At 43.4% G+C, this 22,972-nt stretch overlaps 1 protein-coding gene across 1 annotated transcript; it reads left to right on the top strand.

The window, feature by feature from the left end:
- The first annotated feature begins 5,266 nt into the window (after positions 1–5,266).
- Positions 5,267–21,372, top strand: btr01 (bloodthirsty-related gene family, member 1). The gene is made up of 12 exons (XM_083765107.1): positions 5,267–5,530; positions 11,839–12,065; positions 13,432–13,835; positions 15,127–15,307; positions 16,076–16,171; positions 16,271–16,360; positions 17,530–17,673; positions 18,363–18,510; positions 19,431–19,475; positions 19,764–19,790; positions 20,150–20,325; positions 20,943–21,372. Exons 2-12 carry the CDS (start codon positions 11,862–11,864, stop codon positions 21,309–21,311), a joined length of 1,884 nt encoding a protein of 627 aa, XP_083621233.1. The 5' UTR covers positions 5,267–5,530; positions 11,839–11,861; the 3' UTR covers positions 21,312–21,372.
- The last annotated feature ends 1,600 nt before the right edge of the window (positions 21,373–22,972 follow it).

The following is a 22,972-nucleotide window of genomic DNA, read 5'->3' as shown; positions in this document are numbered from 1 at the left end:
TGCTATCTGCTGGACCTTTTTGATCCTTCCTTTAATATCATTCATTAGGCCTACTATTAGTTTTTTCTCTTACCCATACCTGTACGTGCTTTAATGCCTTTTCTTAAAGGAGTAGTTCACCCAAAACATGACTTATATTTTCTATCAAGTTCACACCCCATGAAGCCTTGAATTCATGGATTATTTTTGTTTTGTCCCATTCCTAAGCCAATAACCTGATGACCAGCAGAGTGTCTTACTGGGCAGCCATCCGGTCATGGACAGCTTGGACAAACGGTAAGGTTGAGGTCCAAATTGGACCCACTTGGTTCCCGCTGGCCACTTCCCATGTGGATCCTGAGATGCACATGAATACAATTGTACATTGTGGCTCTGAAAGAGCTAGTCTTCAGATTATTTATTAAAGGAGACATTGCTCATTGCTAGCTGGTATCTGGGGTGAAACCTGCTGCCGTTCTGTTGTGAGTATATGAATGGCTAGCATAGCACTTACCGGGTGTGTTCTGTGTGCGCCCAGCCCCATGTAAAACTTCATGTTAATGTGTGGCCTCACTGGCCTGGCAGCACATTTTCAGCATGAACGCATGAGATCTTTGTACAGACAGCCACTACATCTGTGGATGTTCTGTCAGATATTTGCCTGTTCCTCACAGCAAACGTTCCACCATGGCAAACAACATACAAAACACATTTCCCTTAACTTAATGAGAGGGCAAAATATGTTGCGCTGGCTGGACAGTGACTGCAGGCTATCGGGCTGCAGTGGCAGTACTGTGGGAGACACCACGCGCTATGTTGGTTTCTCTCCATGTGCTTATCTATGCCATACAGTTGTGCTGTTTCAACATTTCTTACAGTCTGATTTCAATCTGGTCCAAAAATGGCTTCAAGGGCAACAAGCTTTTATTGAATAAAAATAAGTCCTGCAGCATGCTGTTCGGCCACTCACGTAGTAGTGCAAGCTCCTCTGATCTATTGATTTAAGTTTGATGATGGTTCTCGTCTGGAGAAAGTAGACTCATTTAAATACCTTGGTATCATGCTTGATCCTGAACTTTCCTTTAAATCTCATATCGATATTACCATAAAAAAACATACGGCGGTTTGTGCTCACTAATATAACCTTCGATCAATTGTTTCTTATTTGAAGTGAAAAAAGAATAATTAACCAAGTAATACTTCCCATTGTAGATTATGCCGACATTGTCTATCAGAACACTACAGAAACCATTCTCAAACCTCTCTGTATTAAATGCACTCTTACATAACTCCCTATGCAGATTTATGCTGAAGTGTCCAACTGTCCATACAGAACCATTCCTTATCAGTTCACTTGACTGGCTGCAGCCTAAGGCAAAAAGACAATTTCACTGGTACCAATTCCTCTTTAAATGCGTGCACCGTAACTGCCCTCCATACTTGAAATCACTAGTATTATATACATCCCATGCTCACTTAGACATACACAACATGACAACATCCCTACTTTACTATTCCCCAAATAATAATTTCTGAATCTGGACGCACGTCATTCCACTACAAAGCCCCGTTTGAGTGGAACTATCTTCCTCTTTCTCTCAGATATGTTACCTCTCCTCTCCTCCTCTCCTCCTCCTCTCCTCCTCCTCTTTCTCTCAGATATGTTACCTCTCCTCTCCTCCTCCTCTTTCTCTCAGATATGTTACCTCTCCTCTCCTCCTCCTCCTCTCCTCCTCCTCTTTCTCTCAGATATGTTACCTCTCCTCTCCTCCTCCTCCTCTCCTCCTCCTCTTTCTCTCAGATATGTTACCTCTCCTCTCCTGGCCGCTTCAGGACCTTGTATTCACACCTCACACCGTTTATTTCTGACCTCTATACAAGTCATGTCCAAAAAGAGTTGGGGGGATGGGGGAGTGGGTGGGAGAGGATGAGCAAGCTAACTATATCTGTACATGTTTGTATTGTCTATTGTGTACTGTACTGTCTATTCACTGTACTGTATGTAATGATTTCCCTGTGTGTACTAGGACCCCCTCTAAAATGAGATGCTGCATCTCAAGGAGAGATCCTTTCAATAAAGTTCTGACCAAATTCTGACAAATTCTCCTAGCAGATATGGGGGCTGTACTAACATCCCGAGCTGAGCACGCCCTACTGTCAGTTGATAAAGAGCAGTGTTGCATTGCCCATTGCACGCAGTACTCCGGCGTCCACAAATTATTTTTCAGGAGAACGTGCACGGCTGCACGCACGTCACACATGCATCGATTAAAAACAACCCTTGAGTTCACATCTCAACAAAGTTTACGAAAGCTGCCGCAGTGCAGAGTGTCACACCATCGTGAATTAACATATAGGAATGAGCCTGCTTGCATATCAATGGCCCATTGTTGTACCTGCTAAATCTGTAGGCGTACCACCAATAAAATCACCAAAGCAACATTGATTAAGAGAAAGACTGATGGGCGCAGCTATCAGTGAACAGAAACTGTCCACACTCACAAAGTGAATCTTTTTTACCACAGCAGCAGCAGCAATCATTCATGACACAAAGACAAGTTTCGGCTACTCAGGCCTTCATCAGTATTTGGTGCTGATGAAGGCCTGAGTAGTGAGTACTAGTAGTACTAGTAGTACTAGTAGTAGTGAGTACTAGTGACTAGTGTCATGACTGCTGCGTTAAATAAATCAGCTGACTGAATAGGTTGGTACAACCACAATGGTCTCATGGTCTTTGCCACTATCGTCAGGTTTGTATAATGTAGTGCTAAATGCAATCTAAAGTAAATTAGTAAATTCATTATTTTTTACTGTCTTTATCACTTGTGGCCATCCCAGGGGTCGAGAGTTTTTGATTGATTGAATATTTCATCAACAGTTTAAAAAAATAGTACAGTGGTACAATGTATAGGCTACACTGATGCTGTAAGGATAACAAAAAGTTCCATTGTGGTCCTTTGTATTCAATTCATCAAGCCTTTTAAAGGGGACCACTACGAAGACCACACAACACTAGTCTCTCGAGACAGACTGTTGACTCAAATTCAAAGGAAAAGAGGGCGCTGTTTTTCCTTTATTTGCTGATGGTTTCTCAGATTGCTACAACACCAACATCAGAGTCAAGCTCAACTATAATTGAAAGCCAAGGAGAGGGAGTCAATAAAGATTTTAAAACCTAATCAGATCCTTAAGGCAGGTATGGTTGCTGCAAAACATATTCCCCTGCCCACTTTGACAGGCTGGAATGGCTTAGGGTCGACGACACAGCATCTTGCAATGGGTGTGGTCCACAAGATTCGATACACCACCAAGATACCCATGTACCTGTCTAAATACTTCCTTAATGTAAACGAAGTCCACACCCACAACACCAGAGGGAGTGCAACAAACCATGTACAACCCAGATTCGGCACAAACAAGGGACTAAATTATTTTCGCTCCTATGCCACCAAAATGTTGAACGCCCTACCAACAGTCATTAAGACATGTGAATCCCTTGACTCCTTCAAAACGGCTCTCAAAGGGCACCTACGGACAGTCTTTGTATTGAGTTTGTGCTTGAAATGTACTGTAATTCTGCAAACTGTTAATAAATATTTCAATCAAACATATACTGATACCCTGGAAGACTCCAACGTCTCCATGTTTCAAGAGTTGCTCTCCATTGCTAAGCTTGAACAAATCCGTCATGAGTCCGGACAGAATACACAAGCTAAGTTCCAAAAAATGGGGATGCCATTTCTTGCCGTGTTTGTCAATAGTTGAGTATTATGCTCTGTATATCTGGCTGCTATGGTGCAACCATGCGTGTGTGTGTGTGTGTGTGTGTGTGTGTGTGTGTGTGTGTGTGTGTGTGTGTGTGTGTGTGTGTGTGTGTGTGTGTGTGTCTTGTATGTAGTGTTAAGCTTACTTACTTTCATTTGATGTCTTGTATTGTTGTGTTGTGTCATGTTACTCTTGTATTTGACAAAAACTCTAAATAAAGTTATGTAAAATAAAAATAAATAAAACCTCAGCAGATTGAATCTAGAGCGAGCTATTCCATAAACAAACCTGAAAAGTTTTGTTTATTTGCCTAGTTCTAAATACATCCAGCAACAAACCGATCAGCCGATCTCGTAGTTACTACTACGACTACTATTATGTAGTTAGGGTGTGACAGTGCAGGAGCTCAGCTAGAGCATAAAGAGTCTAGACAGACACGCTCTAAACTAAACTAAACGTCCTTCAAAAACAAAGATTAACTATTTAAGGACGGTCCAAATCCAGTGTGACAACTGATAGAGATCTCAGCTCCTTTGTGTCCCGACGTTGTGGTTGAGCCACTGCAGCACCATGCTCAAAACCAATGAGAATGAGTCATTGGATACTATTCATTTAAGGAAGTGCTTTCTTGGGTTTAAATCCTCTTAACAGACCTTGCATTGAACTGTACTCTCCTGTGGCAAGCGTGGTTGTCTTTGCAAACTGATAATAAAGTATTCCATCAAGCAATCAAATTGGAACATACTTACAGCAGTGTTGCTCAAATGGGGGTACTTTGCTCACCCCAAGGCATACATGGAGGTAGGCTACTAGGGGTGACTGAAAGAAAGTGGAAAATGCATTTTATGTCACCGTAATATTAAAGATTGACAAGCTTTGTATGAACCTTTGTTTTCACTCAGAGTGGCTGACATAAAACACTAGTGGCTGACATAATTGTGACCCAAAAAAAAGACTGTAGCACTGACTTAAATGACAGGACTTGAACAGTTTCAGTCAGAGGAAAGAATGGCTGCATTGCTAATGAGATAGGACTAAGAAACAATACATGGAATAGGGCCTACACATTAAGTGGAGAAAATGGGAGTGGCACACACACACACACACACACACACACACACACACACACACACACCGAGAGAGGGAGAGAGAGAGAGAGAGAGAGAGAGAGAGAGAGAGAGTGGAATGTGGGGCAGGTGTGTGTCAATGCATCTCAATTCCACTGAAGCTGAGGCTAAAATAATCAATTGAATGCCGTGTCTGTCTACTGAACAGAAATGCTTCTTCCTCCTCATGTCCGGCCATCTTCAGATCTTCTCTATCACATCTTGACCTGTTGGGAGAAAAGTTTAAAAAGTAAGTGGACATACACAGAGGAAGAGAGAGAGATAGAGAGAGAGAATTGCAATGGGTGGTAGAGAGGGGCAGAGTATGTATTGTGCAACAGAGAGAGGGGAGAGAGAAAGAGAGAGAGAATGCATACCAGAGCAACTGCACCTGTAGAGCCGGTTGGATTGGTTAAGCTAGTAGTGGAGAGGCGGGTCACCTGTAGTTGAGAGGCTGTCGTTACAAGACAGAGAGGAAGAGGTGAATTCACTGTTAAAAATAGATTGGGGAAGAAATTCAGTTGGAAGAAAGTGGGAGACAAGGCCTACTGTAGTTACAAAAAGAGGGACAGCGAGAGAGAGAGAGAGATCATCTTTGAGATCATCGTCAACTTTTGGAAGTATTGTATACTCATCACTCACTCTGGAATCTCAGCGGGACGCCTCGCCTGGCACTGCAGGTATGAAACCTTACCACTGGAAACCACTGATTTCTACACGGTAACATCCTTTTTGTCCATTTAACTCAGAGACTGTCGTATAACTCTGAACCGTCTCAGAGTTATAGAGACACGAGGGTCCACTTGGTTCCTTATGGAGCCATGACGGTTACATTTGTACAGTGTCACAGACACAAGGGTCAATTTCGTACATTCTCTGAGCTACACATGGATAAATAAACACATAAAAAGATTATTTTTGAGTGGTGCTAACCGTTCCAATGAGTGGCTTTGCTTGTATGTCTGTCCAGTGTCCAGATTGCAGATTGTTTGTGAATGTGTTTGCAGACACCAACATTTACATCATTATTCATCATGATGAAGGGCACCAAGATTCAAGATTGCTTTATTTGTCGTTTTGTCCAACTGCAGCTTCGGAAAAAAACTAAAGTATGATTCTCATAGTTAAAAGACAGCACAGACTCGTACAAGAATAAATATATCAATTGCAAAACAACACTCAAACAACAACAAAACTACAGGAACTCATAAAAAAGCATAGCCAGATAAATAAAATAAAAACATTGTTTTGTCAAAACATTTGTTTTGTCATCACTCCTCTAACATAGGAATGCCTCCACGAGTTCATGTCCATCTACCAGGGAGACTAGAGTTCAAAAGTCTGATCGCCTGGGGAAAGAAACTGCTCTGCATCCTTTCCATCCTGGCACTGATGCTCCTGTACCGTTTCCCAGAGGGGATAAGGGAGATCAGGCTGTGAGAGGGGTGGGTGGTAGTCGCTCTCCTCATGCATCTCTGCTGGTATATGTCTGCCAGGGAGGGCAGGCTGTGAGAGGGGTGGGTGGTAGTCGCTCTCCTCATGCATCTCTGCTGGTATATGTCTGCCAGGGAGGGCAGGCTGTGAGAGGGGTGGGTGGTAGTCGCTCTCCTCATGCATCTCTGCTGGTATACTGTCTGCCAGGGAGGGCAGGTTGTGAGAGGGGTGGGTGGTAGTCGCTCTCCTCATGCATCTCTGCTGGTATACTGTCTGCCAGGGAGGGCAGGTTGTGAGAGGGGTGGGTGGTAGTCGCTCTCCTCATGCATCTCTGCTGGTATACTGTCTGCCAGGGAGGGCAGGCTGTGAGAGGGGTGGGTGGTAGTCGCTCTCCTCATGCATCTCTGCTGGTATATGTCTGCCAGGGAGGGCAGGCTGTGAGAGGGGTGGGTGGTAGTCGCTCTCCTCATGCATCTCTGCTGGTATAATGTCTGCCAGGGAGGGCAGGCTGTGAGAGGGGTGGGTGGTAGTCGCTCTCCTCATGCATCGATCTCTCTGCCAGGGAGGGCAGGTTGTGAGAGGGGTGGGTGGAAGTCGCTCTCCTCATGCATCTCTGCTGGTATATGTCTGCCAGGGAGGGCAGCGAAGTACCAATGATCTTGCTGGCTGTTCAACCGTCCTGTCCAGCTGTTTTCTCTCCTCAACTGTGCTGTTGCCATACCAGGAGGTGAAGCAGTAGGTAAGAATGCTCTCAATGGTGCCTCTATAAAATATGGTCAGGGCTGGGACAGGCAGGTCGACTCTCTTCAGCTGAGAGGGGGTAGAGACACTGCAGGGCCTGGTGTTGCTGTTGGGGGCCAGGTTGTCCGTCAGCAGTACTCCCAAGAATGTTGTGCTTGTTACCCTCTCTATGGCTGAGCCATCGATGGTCATAGGATGCTGTTGTTTGTGGCCATCCACACCACCACTCACTTCACACAAGTGTGATCTTTCCGTGTAGTCACGGTGAGATAGCATGTCTCGAAGTGGTCAATATTGCTCAATATTTGTTCAATGTTAATAGCCCGAGAAGCACCGTTGCCACTTATCACTTAATTTGCTATCAAGCAAAACAAACAAAACGTGGCCACTTAGTGTCATTATCAATCTTTGGTAGCATTTACTTAATTGAAATTAGATTTAAGTCTTATCCTGTATTTGGACTACATCATACTGTACCTATCATAGGAGCCACATGCCTGCATGCACCTGATATGGTAACAATTTACTAAGAGCTTTTGAGTAAATAAGGAGTCAGAGAACCATTACATACCATAGGCCTCCACTTGAGAAACATAATCAGAAAAGGTCAAGTTGCAACACATTTTCAGTGTAAATTAGGGTTAATGGGACAGACCTCATTGCTGAAGTAATATTAACAAAGTAATACATTTAATTTGCTTTTATTAATGAATTACTTTATTTAATTGAATTACTCTTTGACCTATACACAGGTTTAATGTTTGTCTTTGTTATAATGTGCCTCATTACGTCATATTGTCTCTTTATTGTTAGTGGCGTTTAATGTTTGTGTTGGCACCGTTTGTTTATCACCAATCAACATGAGTTAGACTTTAATATATTAGCGCCCCTCACTTCACACAGGTGTGATTTCTTTCCAGAGGGACCTCCTATGCCCAGCTTTGTGTGTTTGTATGTACCCCCTAGGGATGATTTGATTGGCTGAGCACCACGGAATTGAGGATAAAGAGTGAGGACAGAAAAGTGAGAACAATTGTGATTGGCCGGTATGTGATGATGTATGATGATAAGAGCGCCCCTCAAGTCACACGACGTGTGTGTGTGTGTGTGTGTGTGTGTGTGTGTGTGTGTGTGTGTGTGTGTGTGTGTGTGTGTGTGTGTGTGTGTGTGTGTGTGTGTATATGTATGTGTATATAATATATATATATATATATATATAGGCCTATATATAATTAATTTGTTTTTTAAGTTCAGGCCTATATATAATTAATTTGTTTTTTAAGTTCCTATCATTGTCTATTCAAAGCTTATCATTCCCCCTACACACCAACCTGTTTTTGTAATTTGCACTGCTTTACTGACTGTAGTGTGTCACACTGGTGCATGTGTAACAACCAGGAATCAAAACAGGGCCTCCCATGTGGGAAGGGACGCTACCGCCTCCGTAGTTCCACCGTGTGAAGTTATGTCACACAGTAATGGAATTATACAGTCATGACACCTGTACTGTTTGAGTGTCTATTGCATTATGTAACCGTCTTAAACCCTACTTGTTTAAGTTGTTTGGTTTGACTGGTGTAACCCAGGGCTCTACACCAAATGTCTTTAGCTGAAAATAGCTGATCTACTACAGAGACACAAATAATAGTATGGGGAAATTGCAGACCTACATTCTTTACTAACATGTATGTGCTGTCCAAAATGTTAAATATGTTAAATACGTTATTCAACAAAGAGACAGACATGGGCAGAAGCAAACCATCCAGATGATTTTGGCAGGGCACTGTTATGATTACATTCAACAAAATAATTCTAATATTATTATGATATTATTATACACACAAGACATTTGCTGTTGACGGGACGAGTGGTTTGTGACAGACAGACAGACAGATTGTGTGATTGATTTAAAGTCTAGTCAAAACTAAACCCAAATGCCTCACAAGGAAACGTGAGGATGTCAGGATGTGTCATGATTGAATTGTGACCTTTATCTAACAGGATGACATGCAGATTTTCCGTATTTCCGCATTCCATATTTAGCTCACATTTGTGTGTTAAACAGTCCTCATGGTCAGTGATGGAGTCTAACTGTTCTGCAGTCAAGCCTGAATTTCCTGATGTTGTGAAATGGTGTGTGTGTGCAGCATGGTAGAGGGGTGCACCATGCACGCTGCACTTACTGTACACAGTGGCAGTTCTACTGTACTTACAGGTGCACAATGTACAAAGATACATTACTTCAGTCACATTCCTTTATGTAAAGGGTTGCATTTAGAGAGAATGACAGAAAGAGAGAATGAGAGAGAGAAAGTGTCGTGAGTGGCGAACCAGTGACGCCCTAATGTGGCCCCTAAGATCTCCATGGGTTAAATCTGTATGCATTCATTACATTATTGGAGTCGCTGTATATTGTGTTTCTCCTATAGCAGCAGTAATGAACTGAAGTAACCCAGAATTGAACTGGAGAAACGCTTTACGCGTTCACGCTGTTGACCTTGGCTAGAAATGAACTGAATGAACCCTTTACGCGTTCACGCTGGACAGATACGTGTCCACGGACGTGATCGCTCGTGCCCCTTGCTATAAGCACGCCTGGATGGGGTCGTAATTCTAAACATGATGCTTTTGAAAACCGAGGTGTTAAAAGTATGAATCTGCCTTTGTTCAGCCAGAAGACTTTTGCTTGCGCGCCTCTAAACTTTATCTCATACTCAACCAGATAACCAGAATAGGGAGTTGTGCTTGTTAATTTTTGCAGGCTGACCGAGGACTCTGTTCTGAGTCCTCTGCTTCCGATCTTTTCACTATTTTGTTTGTGTTTTTCCTGTCACTCCGTGGGGTAAGTTTAGTTTGATTTAACAACTTAATTCTTAGCGACAGCCTGCCAGTGTAAAAAAGCCACTTTCCCAGAGTGGGGAGGAAGACGGCAAGGTATGGGGATCCGGGCGCGCCCCGATCCGCAAGGTATGGGGATCCGGGCGCGCCCCGATCCGCAAGGTATGGGGATCCGGGCGCGCCCCGATCCGCAAGTACAGGAATGGTTCTTTTTGATGATAATGATAGCAGCCCGCCTCCGACCTCCCTCAATCCTTCCACGGACGGAGAAAGGGAGGACAGGCTGGAGAGACTCGCATACAGTGCCGGTCCAAGGAGGTCATATAGTGGCTATATTTCAACATCTTAGTGGAGCCGGTTGAAGTACATTGGCCACGCATGTATACTGTATTCTAACATTTAACCCCTTGTGTGGAAAAGTGGAAAAGCAGCTATAAATCTCTGCCTCATAAAAGCCATAGATTAAAAGTTGCGAGTGTGTTTATATATCTTCCCCTGTCTGTATCCCTCAATCCCCGACACCTCATACGAAGTGAGCTCGGGACGAGCGGACATGTGGGAGGCATAGGGAGTCTCCCGTGCTGGCTTTGACTTTACGCACACTGCATAAACTTGTGCTTGTGAACGCGATACAGGATAGTTTTAAGGTTTTAATTAGGGTCGCTCCTGATAGCCTCGTACAAGCAGGCTATCAGCGGCGGGTAACTGAGAGTGTGTACTTAAAGGTGTTATAGCATAATATAAGTTATTAATGGCATATCTAATAAAACATAATATTGTGCTCACGTCACACAACAGCTCTGTAGGGGAGCTAGCGGCGTGTTTCCTCCTCCGCGTCATCAGTGCCCATACCCGAAGGCGGGGTTGGCGAAAGGGCCTTTCTGTGTGGAGTTTGCATGTTCTCCCCGTGTCCCCTAGGGTAGATACCCTCACAAAAAACATGCAGTAATCCTGGTCTCTAAACTGCCTCCCCCTGGCCAGCCGGGACGCCTGATGGAGGGGAAAGGAACTGGTTGGAATAACGTGTTCCTTCCACGCGCTACGTCCAACCAGGGAAACTCCCCCCTGTCAGGTGTAAAGGAGCAACTTGGACACTCAAGCATGAAGGAAGCATGAGTTAAGTCCGTTGCTCTCCCTAGGTTGGCAGAGGGTGTGTAGAGCCCAGGGTCACATCACAGGATGATTGACACAGGGGTGAAAAATGGGTTACAAAAATCGTGGGACAAAAAATATTAAAAAAGAAAAAGTAATGGGTTTATCTTTCGAAGAGGTGTTTTGAACACCTTGGCTACTAGTGATTTGTAGCACAGCTATTTTGAGACGAAGAGAAGACAGTGAAAGTCCTGGCATACTGGGCTACTATACTGCTTAGCAAACAAGAGTAGACCAGTGTTCAGGCGGAGAGGGTGATGAGGCAAGTGAGTTGATCAACTATTATTTGATGTGATTGTGCATAAAAACTAAAAAATATATTTTAAATTACTAACTCAAGACAGTGCTCAGTGTGAATGGCCCTTTAGGCTGCTCAACAGCGCCACTTGAAGGCTGCATGCTCAACAGCGCCACTTGAAGGCTGCATGCACAACAGCGCCACTTGAAGGCTGCATGCTCAACAGCGCCACTTGAAGGCTGCATGCTCAACAGCGCCACTTGAAGGCTGCATGCTCAACAGCGCCACTTGAAGGTTGGTCACCCAGTGGTTTTGCAGCTGTTGAGGCCGTGCTACAAACATACAAACATATACTGTACAGACATAGAGACATACACAAACATTGTCAAACATTGGAGCGGTTTGGCACCGCTCAAAAAGGTTGGTAGCAGGACGTTGACTCGCTGTCATGTTGTGAGCTTGTAGATCTGCTATTTTACTGCTTTCGCAGGACACTGACACACAACAAAGTATAGAAATAGGGCATGAATTTATGGAGAACGAAAAAAAATATATAAATGTAATGATAATGTTTCTTTCTTACAGCTCATTGGTAAAGTGGTGAGGTCATGGCCCTGTCGGCAGCCTTCCTGAGCGAGGACCAGTTCACCTGCTCCATCTGCCTGGACGTGTTCACCAACCCGGTGTCCACGCCGTGCGGACACAGCTTCTGCCTGGCCTGCATCTCCTCCTACTGGGACGGTATCAGCAGCACCAAGCCCTGCCTCTGTCCTCTCTGCAAGGAGGCCTACCGCAAGCGCCCCGACCTCCAGGTACGCACTGGCTGCTACTGGAAACATACAGCAATATAGAAATACTCCTATTACAAGCGAAATGCACTTAATGCACGGAACGTAAAAGTGCAAAAGTATTGGCATAAAAATGTACTTAAGTACCAAAAGAGCCTTTCTGTGTGGAGTTTGCATGTTCTCCCCGTGTCCCCTAGGGTAGGTACCCTCACAAAAACATGCAGTAATCCTGGTCTCTAAACTGCCTCCCCCTGGCCAGCCGGGGCGCCTGATGGAGGGGAAAGGAACTGGTTGGAATAACGTGTTCCTTCCACACGCTACGTCCAACCAGGGAAACTCCCCCCTGTCAGGTGTAAAGGAGCAACTTGGACACTCAAGCATGAAGGAAGCATGAGTTCAAGTCCGTTGCTCTCCCCAGGTTGGCGGAGGGTGTGTAGAGCCCAGGATCACATTAGATGATTGACACAGGGGTGAAAAATGGGTTACAAAATCGTGGGATAAAAAATATATATTAAAAAAAAGTACCAAAAGTACCATTATGCAGAATGTCCCATTTCAAGTTAAAAAGTATAACAATCTTCATTGTTTAACTGTTTTTTGTTGTTTATCACATTTATATGTCTTTTTTATTATGTATTGTATGTGGAACATTTACATTGCCTGTTATTTTTTTCATTTTATTTAACAGAACTACTCATCATTGTCGATAATATTCTGATGTCATACAAAAAATGCCTAATAAAAACAGTATTAAAAAAAAAATATATATATATATAACAATCTTTTGAAAATAGCAGATCTACCCAAGCTCACAATGCGTAATTGTGACGCATTGTGAGCATGTAGATATAAAATGGCCGAAATGTATATAGGGCTGAAGTGGTTAATGTATGTTTTGCAATAATAATCAGAATGTAAAAAATAGTAATAACTAAAGTTTCAAAATAAATGTAGTGAAAGTACAATATTTTCCTCTGAGATGTAATGGGATAGAAGTAAAAGTATTGGAAATTGGAAATACTCAAGTAAAGTAAAATACAGTACTTTTTCCTTAAATCTATATCCCACCCATTTCTTCACCCAGTGTCAATTATCTAATGTAATCCTGAGTGCTAAATCTCCTCTGCCAACCTGGGGGGGGGGGGGGGGGGCAGTGGACTGACCCCATGCTTCCTTCTATGTATGAGGAGTCCAAGCTCCTTCTTTTCACCTGACAGAGGAGTTTCAACATTTAATGCCAAATTGCCCTGGTTTTCACCACAATAATGTAAAAATAATGGCAAAATAATTGCCAAAAGTAGCGAAAATAGACGTTTTTTATAGATTAGCGTCCGGCTTGGGCTTTTTATTTATATCTTTTTATAATATGGTCGCCCCAACCAACCTCCAGGTCAACAGGACCCTGAAGGAGATCACGGAGCAGTTCAAACAGTTGGCCGACATGACAGCAGAAGGACTGGCCGTTGGAGGTGGAGGTGGAAGGGAGGCGGAGGAAGGTCACTCTAGCGCTCACCATCCACATCACCACTCCCTCAGGCCGGGGGGGATGCCGGGGGGGATGCCGGGGGGGATGGCAGGGGGCCTGCTTGCAGAGTTGATGACGCGCCTGCAGAGGCCTGCAGGCGACAGGACACCGCCTCCTCCAACCCTCTCCCGTCCTCAGTCCACACCCATCCAAACACAGACCCAGGTGGGAGATGTCCCACCCCCGTCTCCACGCGACCGGACAAACAGCTACAGCTACACGCACACGGACCTCCCTCCACCCTACTCAGAGTCACCAACTCCTCGCAGGTATTGAGATCTAACACCTAATTTATCATCAAAGAAAGAAAATTGACAATTGAATAGATTGCCAAGACCTCATTGCCAGTAATGGTAAACAAAAAGGTGGCTCCACTGGAATTTCCTGACAGTTTTGATGAGGGAGATAAGATAACACACCCACTGCAGCAACTGTGGTTATAGTAGCCGAGTTTCACTGTGTTAGTCAAGCCCAAACCACACCGGTATAGTAGGGACCCCTTCTGACAAAACCGTTTTATAAGGTCAACCACACCAATGCGACTTTAGCGAGGTTACAGATGCTGCACATGGTGACACTTCCCTCACCACATTTTAAAAGGGCAGGATACCCTATAGGGCTAGGCTGTTTGTTTTACGTTTTGGGAAAGATTCTAGGACAGTTTTATAACCGCTGTAGTCGCCATCTCTGCATCCATTGTGTTGAATGAATTAGAGTAGACGGACCCAGGACTCTTTGGAGATGATCTCCATTTATTCTGACAGAATGACACAAAATACATGGTCTCCTCTCCAGATTAGTTAGTGCATTCATTTAGTGCATCGACTCCTCTCTAAACAAGCAAGGGACAGAAACTGTTAAATAACTAGAAATGTTGCAGTCAAACAAACACTGTATAAGTAATTTGCAGCTCCAATTCTTATTTTGTTATACAGGGATAATAACAAAAGACACCCACCTCATTCCAATATGCAAATAAACAAGGAAGAGGTGGAGGTGTAGCAGGACATGTATACGGGGAACAGGAGGAGGGGACCACTAATGCACTGTAATGTACCATATTATACACATGGAGTCACTAATGCACTGTAATGTACCATATTATACACATGGAGTCACGTACAATCACTTATATTTGTATGTCGTTTTGTGTGATTATATAACATTATATTAATAAGATTATATTAACACTATTAACAAGATAACATGTAGTTAAATTAATACAGACACTTTTACATTGTACCTGTAGATCTCTGTAGTACCAGAGATGAAAGATAATATCAAATGGGGGTCTGTTGCTTAACCCATTCTGACCGGGCACCCATTTTGGTGTTGGCATCATGTTATGCTTTAGCTATTGAAATATAGTCGAAGAACGACTGACATTTTTAGAATCTGATCTCAGGTCAGAATGGGTTGATCAGACCAGTGTGTGTCCAGTGGAAAACTCGTATGAATCTGATCTCAGGTCAGAATGGGTTAATATGCATATCAAACTGTGTCCTTGAAATAAATAAATACAACATCTAATATACACAATACTATTGGCCACTATCCAAGGTACTCGTTGAGCGGCCCCTCTGACGCCTCCCTCCACCTCCCCCTGTGTCCCCTGCACCAGAGGGGACTGGAGTTCTTCTGTCGTACAGACCAGACGTGTGTGTGCAGCGTGTGTCTGGAGACAGCCGAGCACCGAGGGCACAGTGCTATCCCCGCCAAGAGAGAATGGCACATCAAGAAGGTACTGTATGTCAGGGGGGCAGAGATTTAGAGAGAATGGCACATCAAGAAGGTATGTCAGGGGGGCAGAGATTTAGAGAGAATGGCACATCAAGAAGGTATGTCTATCCCCGCCAAGAGAGAATGGCACATGTGTGTGTGTGTGCACGTGAGTGCGTGCATGTGTGCGCGCTTGCATGCACACTGTCATGCACGATTTGTGCTTTGCAGCCAGGCAGTCATCAATGTATGAAATTAACTTGTTAAGTTAATTTATATTCTGTAGCCTACATCATTTTCATGATGATGAATGTACTAAGGCTTGTAAGAGCCACAGTTGCGGGCATGTGTGCAAAGTGATTTAATGTCAAGCTTTAATGGGTAATTTAGCACCATAATGCAACAGCATAGTGCTTTTATGAACCTGGCTTGTCCACCATGCAAGGACGGAATAGAACAAGTTCTGCCACTGCTGTCTGGCAAAGGATTTTAAAGGGAAAATAGCATTGCTTGCATTCCATTCGATGCCGTAACACTGAGCAACCGTCTGTGTCTCTGAAACATAGCTAAAAGGTTTACGTGAATGTGACAATGCTAGTAACGTTGGCAGACGTGATATTGTCCAAAATAATGATCTCAACTTAAAAAACATGAATCAGGGAGTCCCGGGATCAATGAAATGCACCATGGGAATTGTAGGAATACAGAGAAAGGCCAGAACAGACAGAAATATGAATCTTCCCTGTTTATATGGGTTTGTATATGTGTATTGTTTCATCTTTTCCTGCAGTCCCAGTTAGGTATCACCGAGGTGGAGCTGAGGGATCTGATTTCAGAGCGAGAGGGCAAAGTGGAGGAGATACAGACTTCTCTGCAGCACATACAGGTAAACTGGGATCACCATCACCAACTATTGGAATGGCTCACCTGGTTTGTTAACTAAAACACTTTACTGAACCACCCGCCGTTTTCTGTTTGGACCCAGGCGTGTGCGGAGAGAGAGACGAATGGCAGTGTCCGTGTGTTTTCACAACTCGTCACCAGTGTGGAACGCTGCCAGTCTGAAGTGTTGGAGGTAAGCAGCTCATAAATAAATGCAAGAGTACAAGTTACATAGTAAGATACTTTTTTTTTTTATTGTCTCCGATAAACAAAACAAAAAAGTCGAGTCGAGTTAAAGATAAAGTTAAAGTTACGTTTTGGCCTATGCGGCCTTCATCAGGCTATCATACATAAAGATAGCCTGATGAAGGCCGCATAGGCCGAAATGTTGCCGTTTCCCTGAATAAAAGTAGGTCACTGCATTTGAAGACAGTGTGCGGATGTTTGTTCCTTTTTCATTTTTGGGCACTGTATCCTATCCTACGCACCTGTCGCCTGTAGGTGTGCAAAAGCCTTGCTTTATAAAGATACAATCCATAACATTCATGTCCTATCTAGGATTTGAATCCCAAAATGTGCGAGTGCCGACATGTATAGTGTTGAGCTCTGAACACAGGATATAACATTCTTAACCCATTCTGACCTGAGATCAGATTCATACGAGGTTTCCACTGGACACACACTGGTCTGATTAACCCATTCTGACCTGAGATCAGATTCTAGAAATGTCAGTTGCTCTTCGATTTTTCAAAAATAGCAGACCTACAAGCTCGTATCGCGCCACTCGGTGGCGCGATATGAGCTTGTAGATCTGCTATTTTTCAATAGCTAAAGCATAACATGATGCTGACACCAAAATGGGTGCCCGTTCAGAATGGGTTAATAGAAGAGGTAGAACAGGTAGACTGGACGCAGTGGACGCCTCCAACTTCCAATGGATGTAGTTATTAGTTAAAACCCACAGACAAACTTAACATTTCAAACTGGTGTCCAGATTTGGGGCAAGAAATTATAGGGACATTTCTCATTTTTATTTTCAAATGGTAAGGGAACAAAGACGTACAAGCTCAACTGTACTTTTGTTGCTTATCTTAATCTTATCTCAACATGTCACCATGCAATGTGTTGTGAGCTTGTAGATCAGCTATTTTCACTACTTTTGGTTGACCACACACACATATTATGACTGTGTATAAAATAGCACATTTATTTATGGGGGGTGGGGGGGGGGGTATATGAAGATACAAGGATTGCTCGACAGCGACCATGTGAAAACAAATGATATGAGTAATGTGTTTGATATGATAACAAACGATATGATAACAAACGATATGATATGAGTAATGTGTTTGTCACTGTCAGGTGATCGAGATGGCGAGGCGTTCGGCAGAGCACAGAGCACAGAGTCTGCTCAGAGAGCTGCAGAAGGAGCTGGATGACCTGAGGAAGAGGAGCACTGCACTGGGACAGCTCGCTCAGTCTGAAGACTACGTCCTCTTCCTCAAGGTAACCACGGTGACCATGCTTTTGTTCTTGCATGCTTACTGCAAATCGCTCTGGATTGAGAGCGTCTGCTAAATGCCTAAATTGTAAATTGTAAGCTATGACGAGTTCGGCTTCATTTCATCTCACCACCAGGCGAAAAGCCTGCTGAAGAACTGCTGTAGAAATTGCCCGTGGGGCAGATTCATGCTGTAATGCGGTATGTCCTTCCTAAGAAAGCCGTCTTCCCATTTAGGCCTGAGGCCGATTCTATGAATGCGGCTTGCCTTCTAAATCGGTATAGTTCTCACACTTTGAAGATCAGAAATAGCAGGTGTACAAGCTTGCAGCAGCGCGGCATTAAGTGACACACTGTGAGCTTAAGTATACAGTATCTGGCATTTTTTATTAGCCAACTATACAATCTAAAATGCCCCAGATGCGTTCCCAGGTTTAACAGGTAATTTTCTTTGGCTCTCCCCAATTTAGTCATTATGCCAATTGATTCCTCCCTACACACATGTATGTGTGTTGTCTGCACTGCTGTTGTATCCTACTGGCTGACCTGCCGGTGAGGAGCCCTCGCCAGGAGGACAGTCTGGGCAGGGTATTATAGGACAATAGCAACAATAGATGATTCTACGGTAACTAACTGGTGGTGGTGACTTTACGTTTTCTTCAAACTATCTCTTGTCTCCAATCGCTCCCTGCAGACTTTCCCTGCGCTCTCCAGCCGTCTGGTGACCAAGGATTGGTCGGACACCCATGTGATGTCAGAGCTGACCTCAGGAATGGTTCTCAGATCTGTTACGCAGATGATGGAGCGATTCCAGGAGGATCTGAGGAAACTGCCAGAGATCTGTAAGTCCACACACCTGAAGGGCAGCGAGACAGCCAATTTCCAAAGATTTTACACAGTTTTCAGAATTTTCTATGTTGCGAGCTTGTTTCTAAATCCTGACAGTTTTCTGAAAAACCTATGTTTCTATGTCAGTGGTTCTCAAACTATTTGATGTCAAGGAGCCCCAGAATTAGATGTAACCCCCATCTGAAAATATGTTGTTCCAGAGATCCCCCCAGAAGCAAAGATTTGAGTTAAAAACGTTCGCTCTATATTCAAAGATTTGTGCCACATTTTCACGATTTAATTTTTTTGCAGATCTACAAGCTATGAGCTTGTATATCTGCTTGTAGATCTGCTATTTGTGGCAAAAAAAACTCCATTGCAAGCATTAGATTTGCACGAAAAACAATCCTTGGCTTGGGCTATAAACAGCCATAGCCGTCATCACAAAAGTGCTGAGGTCAGCACATTTGGCCAAATACATTTGGCAAATATGGCCCTAATCTCCATCACTAGCAGTGGCTGGAGGTCTCCCTACTCTTCCAGTGAGGCATTTAGATCCTGTGATCAGGTAGGACACCTACTGGTTGACAAGTAGTACTGCCTCAAGGTCAAAATTAAATGTCTCCCATCAGTACTAAGCAGGCATTCTCCATACCAATGAGCATAGACCATATTATTCACACACACACACACACACACACACACACAGCAGCCATCTTGCCATTAAGTTAATGAAATGCCACCCCGTGGCCACCCAGCTTTTTCAATGCAAAATGCCAACATGGCTGCCATGTGGCTATTAGCTCAAAGGTCGGAGTTTTGGCACTCACAGGAGGGGAAATCCAGCTCAAAGTGCTTTACAGTGCAATAAACAAAAAAGAAAAGCAAAAGCATTATGACAACAATAACAATACCATGTCCTTCCTACGAACAGGTCGCAAGTCCCCATCGGAACAATCAGTAACCAGGTCCAATCCAAGTAAGTTCTCACTGACCAATAGATTTGATTGCCTAGTGTTTAATTTCACTTTCACTGGATGATTCAGAGAGTTGCTGTTTCCATTAGGCAATGTGTATCTGTGTTGCACCCTCTGTTTCCACCCATGTTTATTGTTTTACTCTTAATATGTTATATTTGTCTACTGAGTGTATAGGACTTTCGTTCAACGCTGTTGTCTTATGTGCTCTATGAATAAAGCGGATTGGAATGGATTGAATTTAGTAATCTTTAACTTCACCCTTTTCCATCTTTCTCTCTCCTCTGCAGAGGTCAGGAGGGTTCAAGACTATGCAGGTAAACGTTCAATTCAGTTCTAAACTAAATTGTTATATTATGATATTATCAAACATAAATATCAAACATATCAGACCCAAAATGTAATACATGTATTCAATCCAGTCGTATATACTGTACCAGAACCACAGATAAAATATTCCCAGCATTTGCCATAAACGATGAACATGATATCAATAGAAATGCTACAACAACTAATAGAATACGCACATCACTTGGTTGAGGTGTGGAATGAATGTTGGATTGCATTTGTTTATGGAGTTCCATGTGCGTTTGTGACATTCAGTCATTGTCTCAGTTATCTGCCGATGATCAATTTAACTATGAAATCTCTCTCTCTCTCTCTCTCTCTCTCTCAGCTGACATCACTTTAGACCCCAACACGTCTCATCCACGTCTCATAATATCTCTGGATGGTAAACACGTGTACTGCGGTGACCGTACTCAGGCACTGCCAGAGAACCCGGAGCGTTTCGACAGGGTGGTGTGCGTTCTCGGCCGCGAGGGCTTCAGCTCTGGAAGACATTACTGGGAGGTAGGTACAGTAGTACGCTTCCCCAAACAGTTATAGAGCCCATTCTACATGCATATACTGATTGTACAATCAGTGGTGTAGCCTACTGTAAATAAAGTAAATCAACTAGTAACTAAAGTTTTCCAATAATTGTAATGACAACATAGAAAAGGTATTCACATTTTTAAAAATGTGTAAAATGTCAATGCTGCAAAGTCAAAGTCTGGTAATCAAAATATACTTAAAGTACCAAAAGTAAAAGTACTCATTATGCATTTATCATTATAAGTCTAAAATGTATGAAAATAGCAGATACAAGCTCACAATGCGTCAAATAGCCAAAGTTTAAATAGGGCTGATGTGGTATTAATATATGGTAATGCAAATCTACAAAGTAACTAGTAACTAAAGTTATAATAATAATTGTAGTGGAGTTAAAAGTACAATATTTGTCTCTGAGATGTAGTCGAGTAGAAGTATTGAAGTAGTATTGAAAATTGGAATTACTCCAGCAACGTAAATTTTAAAATACCTCAACTTTGTACACAATACTTGAGTGCATGTCCTTAGTTACTTTCCACCACCGAAGAAATGTGTGCATACGTCATATGACCGTAAATGTCATCTTTCTGCTCCAGGTGGAGGTTGGCGGGAAGACCGACTGGGACCTCGGAGTGGCGAGTCGGTCTGTCAATCGCAAGGGCAAGATCACTGTCAGTCCCGCCAACGGCTACTGGTTCCTCAGCCTGCGGGACCGGAACGACTACGCCTTCCGCACGGAGCCCTCCACCACCCTGTCGCTCAGCCTGAGGCCCTCCCGGATCGGCATCTACGTGGACTGTGACAAGGGACTGGTGTCCTTCTACAATGTGGAGGCCAAGGTCCTGATTTACACGTTCATGGACACTTTCGGCGACTCCATCCACCCGTTCTTCAGCCCCTGTAACAACAAGTCTGGGAAGAACGACGCTCCACTCATCATCTGTCCTATCGCAGTGCCAGAGTGAAACGAATGCACGGATTAAAGCTGTGTATTTCAACCGCGTCCGCCCTAGTTTGCTTCCCTACACCTGTCTGGCATACAGTGCATACAGTAGATAGCTCACAAAGTAATTGGCTCCTCAGCTGTCCCCCAAATCTCATTACAACAATGGATGGTCTGGGCAGGCCCTCTGGCATACATTAGCCCTGGGCCTGCATTAGCATAAGCTAGCCCACATGTCCTGTGACTGTTCCATACACACTAACTCACTAATACATATAAAATAACAATATAATAATACTGGTACATACGAGTAATATTACATAATATTCTATTACACCACAATCCCTCTTGGAAGAGCAGTAGAAGTTTGGTCTCCCAACCCCACGGGAGATCAGATCGAATCTATGAAACTTACGGTTTGCAGCTTTAAGAACAAATGGACCTTTCAGTCATGTTACAGATAGACGACTATTGTAGGCTGATATACTTCTATGAAAGACATTGATTAAAGTATTAACCTCAGTACTGTATGCCCTCCAATATGCTTTATACTAATGTATCAGACTGGGCTGAAACCTGCCCAAATTTGGATATGTCATAGATGTCATAGATGACCGACTCAAGCCCCCAGAAGTAGAACCACGGTAGAAGCAGTGAAACAGTGAAGTCGCCTGATGGTCAAATCTGGGATAGTAAAGGCTCATTCATAGTCTGGATTTTCGGTGGTGAGGTGACCACCGGAGCTGAAATAATGTTTAGAGGTAGTGATTAAAAACAGAGGGCTGGAGCGGTGGCGGTGGTTTGCTCTCCACCGCGGCTCGTGACGTCATGTTGTAGTTCGGTGGTCACCTCACCACCGAAAATCCAGACTATGAATGAGCCTTAACACTTCCGCATCTAAAATGCTACTGCGCGTGCCGTCTGAAACCCTAGTGTGCTCAAGACTATTGTAATTAAGTAGAGCTTTCTTCCCAGGTGCTTCAAATGCCACTGAGCAACTTTGAAATGAATAGCTGGGGGCGTGGCAGTCCATCCTCTAGATATATTATATAACTATATGGACTGACTTGAGTGACTTCATAGAAAGAATTTCCCTCTACACCAAATCCCTTTTTATTATCTTTATTTTTTTGTCCAATTGAGAAACCCATAACAGCCCAGCCCACAACAGTTTCCCCTGTGTGCTCATCTGAGCCTGAAGCTGTAAAGTGTATATTACAGAAACAACAGCGCACTGCGAATGCCTCCATCATTCTATCAATCTGCTGGCCTTCTCCCGGAGTACGAAAGCTCCATAGAAACTGTCTAAAGAAAATGACAGAAATGGAGAAACACATCATCAAGCAAATCTGCATTTCTGCATGCATGCTTGCATACAGAAAATGCTACGGCACAATATGAGTTCAAAACAAAACCACCAAATTCAGATCTGAGAACTAATTATTATAATCATTAATTGCACATTGAATTTAATTATGAAATGATCAATTACCCTTCTGTGCCAATCCCACCGTTTGTAAACTAATCTGACTGACTGTACATTTTCCTAGAAGTCTTTGTGGTATGAGATACAGCATTGCCAGAGAATTCATTAGTACAAAACAGAAGAATGAAGGCTTCTTCCTCTAAAGGATTTCATCAACACCATTTCTAAATAAGAACCCCTGATCCTTTCTAGAATGA

This window comes from Protomyctophum parallelum (genome assembly GCF_964188405.1).
Source record: "Protomyctophum parallelum genome assembly, chromosome: 5".
NCBI classification, from domain to species: Eukaryota; Metazoa; Chordata; class Actinopteri; order Myctophiformes; family Myctophidae; genus Protomyctophum; species Protomyctophum parallelum.
The sequence above is the reverse complement of the archived record's forward strand: the minus strand, read 5'-3'. Positions and strand labels throughout refer to the sequence as shown.

Excerpts from the sequence above, each read along its gene's own strand:
- btr01 (XM_083765107.1), top strand. The coding sequence starts at position 11,862 with ATGGCCCTGTCGGCAGCCTTCCTGAGCGAGGACCAGTTCACCTGCTCC. Across the intron at positions 16,361-17,529 it reads GCCAGTCTGAAGTGTTGGAG|GTGATCGAGATGGCGAGGCG; the intron begins GTAAGCAGCTCA and ends TGTCACTGTCAG. Across the intron at positions 20,326-20,942 it reads CTGGAAGACATTACTGGGAG|GTGGAGGTTGGCGGGAAGAC; the intron begins GTAGGTACAGTA and ends TTTCTGCTCCAG.